The sequence below is a fragment of the Ahaetulla prasina genome, chromosome 2 (genome assembly GCF_028640845.1).
Source record: "Ahaetulla prasina isolate Xishuangbanna chromosome 2, ASM2864084v1, whole genome shotgun sequence".
Classification (NCBI taxonomy): Eukaryota; Metazoa; Chordata; class Lepidosauria; order Squamata; family Colubridae; genus Ahaetulla; species Ahaetulla prasina.
In genome coordinates this window covers 157303442-157318225 of record NC_080540.1, presented here as the reverse complement: position 1 = coordinate 157318225, position 14784 = coordinate 157303442, and the positions used below count along the sequence as shown (strand labels likewise).

Genomic DNA, 14784 nt, shown 5'->3' with positions numbered 1-14784 from the left:
TCACTTCCGGGGACTGAGGGAGAAACCCTCTGGTAGGTCCAAGTACCTGAAAATGCATTTCTCTGACTTAACGGGAGAAGCTCTCCCCCATTTCCTGTCGTGTGGAGATGCTTAGCACTCACTCAGCATTTAACTTTCCGGAACTGACACTTGATTTGATTCCCCCGCCTAAGATTTCCCTGGATCCCTGGAAATCGGTTACACCGACTTGGTTGAGCTCCGGGGGATCCCAGACCAAGACTGAAAAAGCCTGAGAAAATGCGGCGGGGATGGGAGAGAGAATGGGCGGCTGTGGGGAATGGAAGGAGGCTGGCTGGCTGGGCGGGTGGGTGCGTGACCCGCTTGGGCCGCCACAGTCTTGTCTCCCGGTTCGCCCTCCCGCTCTCCCTGCCGGAGGAGCATCCGAAAAACAAGACGAGAGAAGAAGCCGCCCGAAGAGGCAACCGCAGCGGCGGCTTCTCCCGACGGTCCCGGCTGAACCGTCTGCGAAGACGGAGGGGGGGGGGGGGGGGGGGGGGGCGGTGGCGGAGACGGCGGGAAAAAGGCGCGGGGGACGGGAGCGCGAGGACGCCGGACGCCGCCGCCGCCGCCGCACGAAGTGAGCTCAACGGGTTTCGGCTGCTGGGCGCACCCCCTGCCCCTCCCCCGTTTCCCGGAGTAATGTGATTATTGAGCGCTTGGCACGTCTCCGTTTCCACCAAACCCCCCCCCGCCCCCCATTCTCCGAGCGGCGCGTAACGGGAGGAGGGGGAAGCGAAAAAGGGGCGGAGAGGGATGCGCGGCGGCGGCGGCGCGCGCGGCGCTGGACCTGGAGAGCGAGAGGAGAAGAAGGCGGCGAGGGCGAGGAAGGCGCTTGGGAGCGGCGCGGCGGGGAAAGCAGCGGGGGCGGGGGGCGCCTCCCTCCCTCCTTCCTTCCTTCCCAGCTGGCACCGCACTCCGGGCCTCGCCGGCCGGCCGGCTCCCTCCCCGTCTGTCTATGTCTTTTTCTGACTCCAGCGCTACCTTCCTGCTCAACGAGGTAACTTACTAGGTACCGCGCAGCCGCCGCCGTCGTTGCCATCGCCTATCACCACGCTGTACTCAGCCCCTCTTACCTTCTTCTCTTCCTCCTCCTCCTCCTCCCTGTCTGCCTCCCTGCTCCGTTTTCTCCGGCTGCTGCTAAGCACCAGGACCGGCGCGGGCGGTCCTGCCTAAAGCTCTCTTCCCCCAGATTCCCTGACCGCCTTGAATGCAACTCCTTGGCAGAAGCGGAGCCCTTGCCTGGTGGAATTATGGGCAGGAGATGTCGGGGAGCAGGAAAAGAGGGACGGGGTTTTGGGGTTTTTTTCCCCCCGCCTCTCTTTCGGTCACGGTTCCCCTTCGCGGCATTCCGATGATGTGTGTTTTGTTTTGTTTTGTTTTGTTAAAAAAAAAAACATTAGGGTGAAAACTCCTGTTAGAAAACAGTGTGAAGAGACGAGGAGATCCGATTTTTTTTGTGTTTTTTTTTTTTTGCAAAAGCTGGTGTTAACCCCTCCTCCGCCAAATATATTGGACAGCTCTCCAACTTTGGATGGGAAATGGGCGTGGGGCGGAGATTAGGTTGTGCCAGCAGCTCTGGCACTGAAGTCAAAGAGGCAGATGGAACCAGCGCCTGGGGGATTGCAGGGGGAAAATCCCCATCTGGCCCATTCCCTGCAAAGTCCTACCCTCCCCTCTTTGCCCCTGCCAGCCGTCAGCCCAGTGCAGGTGGGTAGGCATCACCTATCCCAGAGTTGGTAGGTAAGGTAAGGGTGGAAATCTTGGTTGGATCATGCATGTGCAATTGTGCATGCAAAGTTGAAGATCTCGGCAAAAGTAAAATGGGTTGTAGTCTTCCAGGATCTGGTGATGTCCGGAAGTATTGGACTGTAGCTCCCATCCTCTAGGGAATGGTAGAAGTTGTCCAATGCAGTGAGGGAGAAGAAGTAGGTTGGTGAAGTATGAATCAAGGCATCTGGTCCAAGAATGCCTCTCAAGATTGTCAAAGGTTACAGAAAAGACTGCGTTGGCATGAGGACTAGGAATGTAGTGTGCAGGAAATTCGGATTATTGGTAACTGGGTAAAAGCTGATACTAAGGAAACTGGTGTACGATAGAAGGACTATCTTCTGTGATTCCCTGTCCATGTGACTTTGCTCATCCCATGTTGCTATGTCCATCCCAGCCCACCTTGCATTTTTGTAGCAGGCAACCCCATGAGAGGTCCTCACCCATCCACAGGTTGGATGTCTCAGTATGCTTTCCTGCATCTTTGTGGTAAATTGTCTGGTACCCGCTTAACTCTTGGGAAGCAGTCTAATGGGGGATGCATTTGCTGGAAAGTGTGGTTGCACTTCTTGTTCTCCCATCCGGTGGGATTGTTCCACACTTTCCAAGAACCCTCTTCATGACCAGCTCTTTCCTTGTTGTGTCCCGCTGCTTCATGCCCCCTGGCACCCCAACCCTACATCTTCTGTGCTGCTCTAAGGAGGTGCAGATAGAGCTGCACTGTCCAGATGCCACTGCCTGCCTCGCCTCCCTCCTTACTTGCCTGTCTCTGTGCCTGCCCCCAAGGGAGGGCTGGTGGGTGGGCGCTATTGTTTTTGCTGTTGCTGCTCAGCTGAGAATGAGAGCATCCAGGGTGGGGGAATTGGATCGATAGCAGGCTGAGTTGCTTTGCCACTGTGTGCCAGCCACCTGCTGCCCCCAACCCAACTAGGGCAGGGGGCACAGCTGTAGACCTCTGTCCATCTGGAAGAGCTCCTATCTTTCTTACCTCTCGGCTCGGCTTCCTCAACAATTATTTCCTTCCCCCATGTATGACGACTCCTATCTCCATGGATTCGAAGACTCTGAAGTGGTGAGTCGACAGGCTGAGAGAAAGGGTCTATTTTAAGCTGGGAGACGCCCACTTAAAAGAACTTGGCCTCTTCCTAGTTGGTTGTTGAGGGGTGATAATCTCTGGGGGCTATTGAAAAGGACTGTTGGAAAGTTGGGGCTAAAGAACCTCGGGGGGGGGGTGCCAGGATTTGCCACCAATTCATTGCTGGGGATCGGATTAAATGGGCATCTGAGAGGAGGAGCAGTATTTTCTTATTTACTGGGACCTTCTTGACTGGCTTCCCAAATCAAGAGGCAATATTTTAGGTAACGGAGAGATCTCGATGGTGAAGAATCCCTGAGAAATAGACAGGGACAGAAGGGATTGCATTATTTGGTTGGAGCAAGACTGGTAAATAGTTTTGGTCTCAGAAGTCTTCCTCAAGGAGCAGAAGAGAGATGCTGTGGGTAGATGAGCCATTTGGATATGGTCCAGACCTGGAGATTCCAGCGCATTAACAGCTCTCTCCAAACAGCTCCACCTGCTGGCTGGTGAGCCTAATGTATGAACTCCAGCCCCTTCAGAAGGGTGGCGGGCATTGAACAGATCCTGCGTGTTCCCATTTGGACGTGTTCTACATCTCACCTTTGTGAAGGACGTGCTTTCTGCCTTTCTAAAGCTTGAAGCAGAAGGGTAGTGTAGTCCATATAAATAGGCAGCCGAGTTGAGGTTCTTTTACACTGCTTTGGGGAAACATCAGTTGTTCCCAAAGTGGCTCCCTTAAGATAATCCCTTTCTGAAAGAGAGAGAGAGAGCTTGAGAAGTAGCTTCAGAAATCCTGGGTGGGAGTGCACGAATGATAGATATGGTTAAGAAGAGAGGTTATTTGGGAACAACAATAGGAAGGAGAGAGAGCGAGATACCCAGGGAAGTCTCTACCGATAAGCCAGTTCAGCAGTGTCAATCACTAGGGGAGCCCTCAAGGTTTGAGGTTTCCTGCAGGGGGACCAGAGTTCTTCTTATCATCTCCAGACCTGGGGCTTCCTGCCTTCTAGGTTGGGGTCAGGCAGCCTCAGTAGGCACATCTGCTTTGCTTTCAGATGTGTGGGTGGGAGTCAGTGGGGGAGGTGGATGATCAGATGGCATGACGGAACTAGGTCGTGGGGGGCTGTGGCATTTCCCAAAGGCTCTGCTTGAGCTGGAGGGATGGGAGAGGTACACTGCATGTTCAAAGGGTTAGTTGTTCTCTTCTCCCCCACCCTCACCTTCCATTTTTAAGATGTCTTATCAAAATCAAAAACTGTTTCTGAAGATTGTACTGAGTTATTTTTTCCCTTCTTCCCCTTGATTATGATCTACTGTATCTCAAGAAAAAGAGAGAAAGGGGAGGGGGTCTTTCGCTAGAAACTGGGCAGATGATGATGCAAGGTCAAAAACCAATTGAGGGTCATCACCTTTTCTTCCTCTATAGGTATCGTGGTTTCTGACAGATATTTTGGGGTGTAATTATAAATTCTAAGTAACAAGATCATGAATCAGGAATCATGGGAACTATAGTAAAAAACGAAAAATCTGAGAGGCACTATATTATTAGAGAAAAGTATTCCTAAATGCTAATATCAGGTTTTTAAATTCTCAGAAAAGTTGGCATTCTGTTTATTCTCTTTATAAACTTGTTGATTGTTTCAGTTTTATTAGGTTTATGATTACTGTGTATAGTGTTAATAGACCATTCAAATAAAATTTAGATTTTTGCTGAGCTTGGCTGTTTTCTTGCAGAAGTTTCATTACCCAAACTTCATAACATCATCCATGCTAGTGTTACCTAGTTAGCTACGTAAATGTTACATAGTTAAGTACATAAATGTTACCTAGTTTGGGTAATGAAACTCCTACAAGTAAATGCCTGTGGAGATTCTCAGTCATCCAGGTCATGGTTGTCCCAAAGGTGGTTTTTCAAAAGGCAACTGGATTTTCTTTGTTTTTCCTTGAAGATATTTCACTTCAGAACCACTGATGAAGCTTCTTGAATGAGAAGCAAAACATCTTCAAGGAAAAACAAAGAAAATCCAGTTGCCTTTTGGAAAAAAAAAAACACCTTTGGGCCTGCAAGAAAATGACCAAGCTCAGAGGAACTCCTCATTTCAACCCTGAGCTACAAATATTCTCCTTTATTTAGAGTTTCTTTCAAAACTTGAAAGATTTTCTTCTACTCCTTTGATCTTGCAGAATTCCAACCTTGCAGAGCAAATTAGGCTGAGAAACAATGACTGGACCTAGAAAACATTTTGGGCCTTGTGGCTGGATTAGTGGTCCAGTGGGAGTTTTCAGTAACAGACCCACATCCTATCTTGCCTTCCATTAATCCTGGTGGCTTTGATGGCTGGGAGCAGAGGTGGGATTCAGCAGGTTCTGACTAGTTCTGGAGAACCAGTAGCGGAAATTTTAAGCAGTTCGGAGAACTGGTAAATAGCACCTCTGACTGGCCTCACCTCCATCTATTCTCTGCCTCCCAAGTCCCAGCTGATTGGGAGGAAATGGGGATTTTGCAGTATCCTTCCCCTGGAGTAGGGAGGGAATGGAGATTTTATAGTATCCTTCCCCTGGAGTGGGATGGGAATGGAGATTTTACATTTTACAGTATCCTTCTCCTGCCACGCCCATCAAACTACACCCACAGAACTGGTAGTAAAAATTTTTGAAACCCACCACTGGTTGGGAGTACATAGACTTAAAACCTGGGCAATCTGGAAGACCCTTAATTTGTGACAGTTTCTGGATCCACTACACTACCCAAATGTGTACTGGGTGCTTGTTTGAGGGGTCAAGCCAGAAACAGGCCAAACAGCCCTGATGATAAATTGAATTTGAGTGCCTTGGATCACAATCACAGCTGTTCCTCCTGTCATTTTGAATTCACCAAGTGTAATGATAAATTAAATAAAATAGCTGGTACAGGAGCAAAAGATGGGCCAAGTTCATGACTCTGGATAAGAATACTTTGAAGATGGTTACTTGTCTTCCTGTGTTTGTCTCCTCCTGTCCAATTACAATTGCTCAGGGGGAAAATAATACATTAAAAAAGAGCCCAGTCCTGCCTTCTGGGTTTCTACTCTTGATTGTAATCCATAATCCCTCATTTGTAGTATTTGGTTTTAGTATTCTCTGGAGAAAGCAGGTGGTTGGCTGCCATTTGCATTTGCCTTCAAAATAAGGAATCTTCCTTTCATTTTACGTGTGTGTGTGTGTGTGTGTGTGTGTCTTTGGTTGTTCGGGTTTTCTCCCGCGTAAAATTGGAAGTGTCTTGGCGACGTTTCGACGGAGTCTCATTCGTCATCTTCAGGCTTCAGCTTCGTGCTTCTGGGAGCAATGTGTGATCGCAGCTGTTTCTTCCTTTTAACTGCTAGTGGGGGTTTGAACTGATTGAGTGGGAGCTTGGCTGTGCTCTGATTGGATGGGGGGATTTTTGTGCTCTGATTGGCTGGGGGTGTGTCCTGTTTGGGTGGGGGCTTGGTTGTGCTCAGTTTAGTCTGTGTTGCAGGGGGATTTGAGCTGGTGAGCTGCATTGCTGTTGTTTGGCTTTGTGGTCGTGCTACATCTTCATAGTGGGTGTCAGTCTGCTGCATGTATGGATTGGCTTCTGGTCCTTGGTCATGCTTCATGATCAGTGTGGGTTTGGGTCTGCTTTCTGGGTGGATGTGCAGACCCAAACCCACACTGATCATGAAGCACGACCAAGGACCAGAAGCCAGACCGCAGCTGCAACATTAGCCATTTCAAACCCCTCCAATCCATACATGCAGCAGACTGACACCCACTACGAAGATGTAGCACGACCACGACCACGAAGCCAAACAGCAGCAGTGCAGCTCACCAGCTCAAATCCCCCTGCAACTCAGACTAATCTGAGCACAACCAAGCCCCCATCCAAACAGGACACACCCCCAGCCAATCAGAGCACAAAAAAACCCCATCCAATCTATATATATATATATATATATATATATATATATATATATATATATATATATATATATATATATATATATATATATATAATATGAGCGACAGTAAATCTAAGGATTGTCAAGACAGTGGAGATCAGAATAAAGCTCAACTAAGTGGCAAGATAAAAGGAGAGAGGAAGAGTTTGTATCTCTTTGACAGCATGCCTTTTAAGCTCTTTGGCCCACATTCAGTGTCTTCTTAGGTTGCTCGTAGCTGCAGCTGTGACAACACAAATGGAACCAGAGATAACCCCTCTCTCCCATTACCACATAGGTATGGCTATTAAGGATTTTAGATTGGGGGCTTTTAAACGTACGGCAGTGGTGGGTTGCCCCCGGTTCAGACTGGTTCGCAAGAACCGGTAGTAAAACCAGCGGGAGACTCCGCCCACCGACCCCGATGTCATCAGGAAGCTTCTGTGCATTTGCAGAAGTGTGCACATGCAAGCAAGCAAATGTGTATGCGTGGCCCCGTTGCGAACCGGTAGTAAAGGTAAGTAGAACCCATCCCTGATCTACGGGCAGGAGATCTTTCTAGAAGGAGAAAAACTCCTTAATTCTAATTTTGAGCACAGGCTTTCAGGATGCTCAAGAACTATGTTTCCAGAAACAGGGAAGAGTGAGCTTCTGACCATGCTCGCTGTGGAGGCCCTGAGAATTATCCCAGCCACCCGAGATTATAAGTATGGACTTGAGGCTAAAACATATAAAGAATACTTGCTGGAAATGGGTATGTCTAGTTCAATGAACGTTGTCCATGGGGTCGCGATAGGTCGGACACGACTTTGCAACTAACAACAACAAAGTTCAATGAAAAGAAGGACCAGGGGAGACTTAATAGCAGTGTTCCAATGTCTAAGGGGCTGCCACAAAAAAGAGGGAGTCAAGCTATTCTCCAAAGCACCTGAGAACAGGACAAGACGCAATGGATGGAAACTAATCAAGGAGACAAACAAACTAGAACTAAGGAGAAATTTCCTGACAGTTAGAACAAGTAATCCGTGGAACAACTTGCCTCCAGAAGTTGTGAATGCTTCAGCACTGGAAGTTTTTAAGAAGGGATTGGACAACCATTTGTCTGAAACGGTATAGAGTTTTCTGTCTGAGGAAGGGGTTGGACTAGAAGACCTCCAAGGTCCCTCCCAACTCTGTTATTCTGTTATGTCAGGACCATGCTGCTAAGTTCCGGTTAAGATGAATTATTGGTCATGCCTTTACCCAAGAATCTAGTCAATTAATGGTCAGTACTAAACTGGAGCTTGATAAGAGTTAATGAAATTCAAGAAGGGTTGGATGTGGACCCCTTGTGAGAATGTCAGGATTTCAGGCCGATTCCTCTCTTAGTCCTTCTTCAGGCTCCACCTTTCCTGCTACAGAGCAGATCTAAACCAGTGGGACTTAAGCTCAAAGGACTGGATTTCTGACTGAGCTTCAACACAAATTTGGTTTTAGAGGATTATTTTTGACTCATCTTCTTTTCCTCTTCTTCTTCCTCTGCTGTGCATGTGGAAAGGAGGCAGGTTATTCTCATTAACCTTGTTTGTTCGCAACAAACAAGATTGGGTAAAACTCCAAAGAGATGCATTCACACAACATGCTAAGTTTGATTAGCCTTAACCTTGGTTGTTTGTGCGTATAACTTAAGACAGAGGTCTCCAACCTTGGCAACTTTAAGCCTGGAGGACTTCAACTCCCAGAATACCCCAGCCAGCAAAGCTGGTTGGAGACCCCTGACTTAAGATGTAGTGGGGTTTTTTTTTTAATGCATTGTACCAAGTGGTTTTTAAGACATTGTGCAAAGCAGACAGAAGATGGATTCAATAACGTGCGTTCAATGCCTCGTGTGAACCACAGTCTCTTTGAATTTTTTTCTCATTCTCCATATGCCCAAGTGACAGAATATTGAGTGGGGAAGAAAAAGATAATTTTGGAAGGGAAAATAAAAAAAACCCCAGCTCTTGGTCTTCATCACGCTGCATTTGCACAAACAGAGATTGAGCAGACACTTCTGAAAAAAAGGGGAAAACATACTGACAGAGAAGGATGGGGAATCGGAGGAAGCAGGAGCACTCTAGTATGCCCTACAGTATTCCAAAAGAGGCTTTTATCAAGCCTTTGCAAAACATGGTGGTCAGAAACATTTTGTTGCCGAAGGAGAGTAGAAAATATTTCCCCGACACGAGCAGCTTCTTTGGACCTGAAGCATAAATGCCCTTTTGGGTGGGAATACAAATACAGTATGATCACCAGAATATGTATCCAGTCACTGTACTAAGGTAAACTGCCTGTCTTGGTGATACTCGGCTGCCCTGACATATGACAAATTTCCGATCGGCTTGGAAATAAACAAATTTGGAGTGGAGGAGAGTAGCCTTCTCCCTACCAGCTGTTTCGGCAGAGCTGAAAATCACTGCAACCCCGAAGGAAGAAAGCTGCTTTTGTGTAGAAGGGAAAGAGAAACAACATCTGTCAAGAGCTTTTTGTTCCGTTCATGTGCACGTAATGGGTGGTTTGCAGCTCACACGGCACTGCTTTTTACTCCCACCCTTAGGAGATGGGGTGGCTCTTGTGCTCTTGAAATTGTCTGTAAATGTTTCAGTTTGCAGAGCGTTGGGAACAACCTTTGTGAACGACTGTTGTCCGTCCAGGAATCTGAAGTTTTGAGGTTGTGATGGTGACGTGTCTGTGATTGTGATGGTGACATGTTCAAGAACCAGAAACTAAACACTTGTTTGAAGGTCTCTGTCTGTATCGCAAAGACTAAATGAGCTAAGGCGGCTGGAACAGAAGAGACAGGGAAGCAGGTCGTAATTTCTTTTGGCTGGAGCTGGCATCCTTTCACTTTGCCACTTTTCTGCTTTCTTTTAGTTGAATGGGAAAGGGTGAGTTTACAGCTTTGGTTGCCGCTGGGATGGTAAGATTTATTAATCTCAATTTTCAGTGTCTCTCATTCCCTCTTTATATACTGGAGACAGTCTGGTTTTCAGAATATTTCAAGACAGCATTAAGCTTCAAGATGTTTCATACTTTCTGTATATGCTTCCCAGTTCCTACCATCGGGGATCTTCAGCTAACTCCTTCACCCCCTCCCATCTTTTCCTTGTCTTTGAACAAATCCTGCATGGATCTCTTTGTTAACATCTTCAGATGTTAACTGCTATTCTCCCTTGTGACCCACATTTGAACATAAAACCATTCTCAGACCAGCTTTGAAGCTCCAACCATTGCAAATGTCAAAACAGCACCAGTCATGCACAAGTGGGAAATACCAGCCTAATAGGGAGTAGAGGAACAGAGAATTGAGCATGCTCAGTTGCTGCAGAATGCCAACTAATTCTTGGGGGAAGGAAAATAGAAAACTCAAGAGAGAATAGCTGGAATCTTGATGTATGGCATGCTGCTGCACCGTCACATTTTGTTGCACATAGTTTTTGGTTCCCCTTTACACAAAGCTCAGGATGGTAGTGTATATGATGTTCTAACAGTTGCTCAATTTCTGGGGAGTTAAGTTGCTACATTCTGGGTTTAAGACACTTTTCCCACTGAGTACCTTATTGTTGACTCAGCCCTTGCTTTATCAACACAAGGCCTTGCAAGGATAGGGATCATCAGTTCTATTGTGTGTTAGGGTTAAAAGTTCATCAGGTTCACCTGATTCGCCAGTTGCGCCCCTTTCTAGACCGAGATTCCTTATGCACAGTCACTCATGCTCTGGTTACCTCTCGCCTGGACTATTGCAATGCTCTCTACATGGGGCTCCCCTTGAAGAGCACCCGGAGGCTCCAGTTAGTCCAGAATGCAGCTGCGCAATTGATAGAGGGAGCGGTTCAGAGCTCCCATATAACACCTAACCTGCACTGGCTGCCTGTTGTCTTCCGGGTGCGCTTCAAGGTGTTGGTTACCACCTTTAAAGCGCTCCATGGCTTAGGACCGGGTTATTTACGGGACCGCCTACTGCCATCTTGTACCTCCCATCGACCCGTGCGCTCTCACAGAGAGGGACTCCTTAGGGTGCCGTCAGCCAAGCAATGTCGGCTGGCGGCCCCCAGGGGAAGGGCCTTCTCTGTGGGGGCTCCCACCCTGTGGAACGAACTTCCCCCTGGACTTCGACAGCTACCTGACCTTCGGACCTTTCGCCGCGAACTTAAGACATATCTATTCTCTCATGCAGGACTGGCTTGAATTTTAATTTTTTAGATGATTTTATGGGTTTTAAATTTTAATTAGTTTTATAGGGTTTGAATGTATTTTAAAACTTGGGCCAAATTTAATAAGTTTTTTAATTATTGTTTTTAGTAATATTGTATGTGTCTTGATTGTTATTTTATTTGGCTGTTAACCGCCCTGAGTCCTTTGGGAGAAGGGCGGTATACAAATTAAAATATGATGATGATGATGATGATGATGATGATGATGATGATGATGATGATGATGTACGGTCCTCATGGCTGAGTAAGGGGAGAGGCAATATTTTGAGGCCAATGATGACTGATGATTAGACAGCTGCCCTCTTTCCTAAGATGCAAGGAATCTACTAATGACAGCTCACTGAGTACTGTTTGTCTATTCCCTCAAAGGGGAGAGCAGTTTAATAAAGTTTGTAAAACATGACTCTATGGGATTAAGTTATTTTCTGAAATGGGGAGATTTATCAATAAGTCCAGGGTAGACAGATTTAAGGCTTCTGTTTGTTTGTTTTTAGTAGGGCCTTGGACTGCCCAAGCAGAGCAAAAGACAAAATAGTGGCTTGATAAAGCCTACCCTTGCTGAAAAAGTGCTTATGAGTGCATGCTCTGTTCAGCCCTATTTTATTTGACAGAGAAAAGTGCCTTAGGTTGGCAGGTGCTATGCAGCTATGGATGGATGGATGGATGGATGGACGGACAGTTGTATGGATGGATGGACAGATGGTTGGATGGACAGATAGATGGATGGACATATGGATGGATGGATTAAAAAGTTTGAGGATGTTCATGCACACACATACCCTCTGATCCTCAGCAAGCAAGTCCTTTCTTGACACGAAGGGAGAAAACTTTCTCAAGGCTTCCCCTATCATGTGCACCATAGGCTGTTTGGTTTTAGATAATATAAATCTATATTGCACTTAGATTTTAATAGGGCACGGTCAAACAAAACATGTTTTCTAGTCATACCAAGAAGAAAATATCTCTTTTGTCCTGCTTGCACAGCTCTGTGGGATCCCTGCAAAGATCCATTCATTTACTTACAGGAATGGGTTCCTTGTGTAATAGGCTCAAACTAGCAGTAGTGCCTCTTATCTATTCTCCAAGCAACATCTTCATTACAGTACTTTCCCACCTAAACCTAGGTTTGATTCTTTTGCAGAGAGAAGCCAGTGTGTGTCATTTACTCAGTCACCACCCTGGCATTGGTGCCTGCCCTTCTGGGGTGGCTTGCACTGTTGCTGGGAGCAACTTCCTTCCCCTCCCTTGAGGAAGCTGCCATGCCCACAGTTAAAGGAAGGGGAGAGCAGTGGCTGGCATTCAGTGCTGTACTGAACAGTTTTGTGCCAAGTTGGGAGGGGAAAGAAAGAGAGAAAGGGAGAGGGGGAATTTTACCCTTCTTCTTTACTTTCTCTTCTTTGTTTCTGTAAGGTGCATGTCTGAAGGCTCACATTTTTGCTGCAGAGTCCCATAAATGCGTATCTCCAATTCTTGGGGAAAGATAAGATAATTGTCTGGCAGCAACTGTGAGATACTACCAAGAATAAGTACACAGTCTTGGTGCTATTGGTTTGTCCCAGATCTTAATATGTGAAAACATAAACGGCAGAAACATAATACAAATGCAAGTCTCCTTAGTTTATTAAGCCTCCACACTCTGTTGTTTAAAAGAGCCATGAAGACCTGGCTGTCCGTCCACTTCTTCAACAAGAGAAAGTGAATCTCTCATTTCATTGAGCTTGCCACCTTTTTTTTTTACATTGTTTTATGGTTTATTGTAATTTCTTTCTTTTATTGTTGTGAGCCTCTCGGAGTCTTTAAAAGTTAGGCAGCTAATAAATTAAATTATTTATTAATTAACCAAGTCATTAATTATTTATTAATGATCTAGGTCATATAATGAACCAAGCAGGGATTATCATATTGTTGCCTGTGGCCCCTCGTACAGTCATCTAATACACAGGTGTCAAATTTGGCAATAGTATGACCAGATATTGGCACGATTATCTTGGTCCCATTTTCCAGGATATCAGGTGGTTTTAAGAATTGGAAAGAGAGTTGAAGGCATCCCAGAAACAAAGCTTCCCTCTGTAACCTCCCCCCCAAATTTTCAGCCACATTTTTCCAGTGATGCCAGATGGACTCATGTGGCGTTTGATTGAGTGGCTGACTGACTGATTGACTTTGAAGACTTCTATCCTTCTCTCTCATGAGATTTGGGGTGGTTTACAATCCATAAAGCGGTACTTTGAAAACTCAAAAATATCCATCAAAATTATAGTCCAAACGCAACGGCTGGCTGAGGAACTCTGAGAGTTGAAGTCCACAAGTCTTAAAAAAGCCAAGTTTGCAGACCCCTGACCTAGTGAAACAAGATCAGTTTCACCACCTTCCTAAAAATCAACCATGTGGGAGCTATTTAGATTTATTCAAGCAACTCATTCTGTAACCAAGGGGTAAGCCTTAAGAAGGACCCTCTCTTCGTTTCTCCTAATACTTGAAGCATCCACTCAGGGTTCTGTATACTCTGTTGAGAGAAAATAGGGTTCCAAAGAATAAAGGGAAACCAAACCACGCAGAGTTGCCACCAGCACCCTAACCCTAACCCTAACCCTAACCAGCACTTGAATCATCAGCAGTCCGTTCAGTACCCTCCACCTTCAACTAAAGTTTCCAGGCAGTCTTCAAAGGCAGAGTTGAGAGCATATGTACCGTAGTCGGACTTAAAGGTGATGAAAGCATGAGTCATTGTTGCTATGGAGCATTCTTGCTCCAAAAAAAGAAGGAATTGGTACATCAGCCAAGGCTCTGCAAAGGCTGCTCTGGTCAAAGCCTCCACCTGCTGATCAAGTAGGTAGAGAAGAATCTCCAAGTTGCGACCTGCCTCTTTGGAAGAAGTGTGACTCTGTCCAGAGGTAGCAATGGAGTCAAAGTATTTATGGCCCAATAGCACCTCCCTCTTGCTAGAATTCTGTTTTAGCTTGGTCAAGTTTTTATTGGTTCGTTAGATTTAGCTCCGTCTTTTTTATTATAGCAAGTCAAGGTGACACACATAGTACTCTTCCTCTTTTTCTTCACAACAACACTCTGAGGTAGGATGGGCAAAGACAGTGAGTGACTGGCCTCATGCTCTGTCCTCCACATATTAAAGGTAATTTTAGATTCCTAGCAGAGGAAATGTTCCTTTGGTTAAGTCATTGTAGAAAGGAGAAGTTTACTATTACAGCACAGAATTTACCACAGCAATGCTTTGTTTTGCAGCATCCAATCTGGGTCGATCACCGGGACCAGAGATTTAGTCTTCTGAGTTTTCAGATTCATGCTGGAGTCCATCCTCAAGGAACTCCTCTCTCACCAGAATGTGCATACCAGTAGAAGTCCCCTGAGGATGGGCTCCAGCATGACACCGAAAGCTCAGAAGATTAAAGCCCTGGTCCCCGTGACCCATCCAGATTGGATCCTGCAGCATTATTCTGGGATACGTATGTGTGCCTTCATTCATACTTTATTTTGCCCCAAACAATAAGTGCTTGCATCTGTCCTCTTTGCAATAGGGTTTGTTTTAACAGTTGCAAATCATATATTTTCTTTTCTCAACTTTTTTTGAAACTTGGGAGTTCCTTACTGAGGCAAAGACCTGGAGTTTTCTAACAATTTGTGGCTTATTGTTTTTGTCACTCTTTGGTTGTTGCAGTCTGGTTGGGTTTGCTGAGACATGGAGTCCTAGAATAACTGGAAGGCCACAAGTTCCCTACTTTTTTTTAAAAAA

General features: G+C 46.0%; 1 protein-coding gene across 2 annotated transcripts in view; it reads left to right on the top strand.

Moving 5' to 3' along the window:
- The first annotated feature begins 816 nt into the window (after positions 1–816).
- The window catches only part of CACNB3 (calcium voltage-gated channel auxiliary subunit beta 3), a 52746-nt gene continuing 38778 nt past the window's right edge, over positions 817–14784 (top strand). The window contains exon 1 of one of the 2 annotated variants that reach the window (XM_058169640.1): positions 817–1018. In XM_058169640.1, the coding sequence (XP_058025623.1) occupies positions 977–1018 (42 nt within the window). In that variant the 5' untranslated portion in view covers positions 817–976. Of the gene's footprint in view, positions 1019–1779; positions 2861–14784 lie in introns of those variants that run through there. The other variant, XM_058169639.1, reaches the window with a different exon arrangement.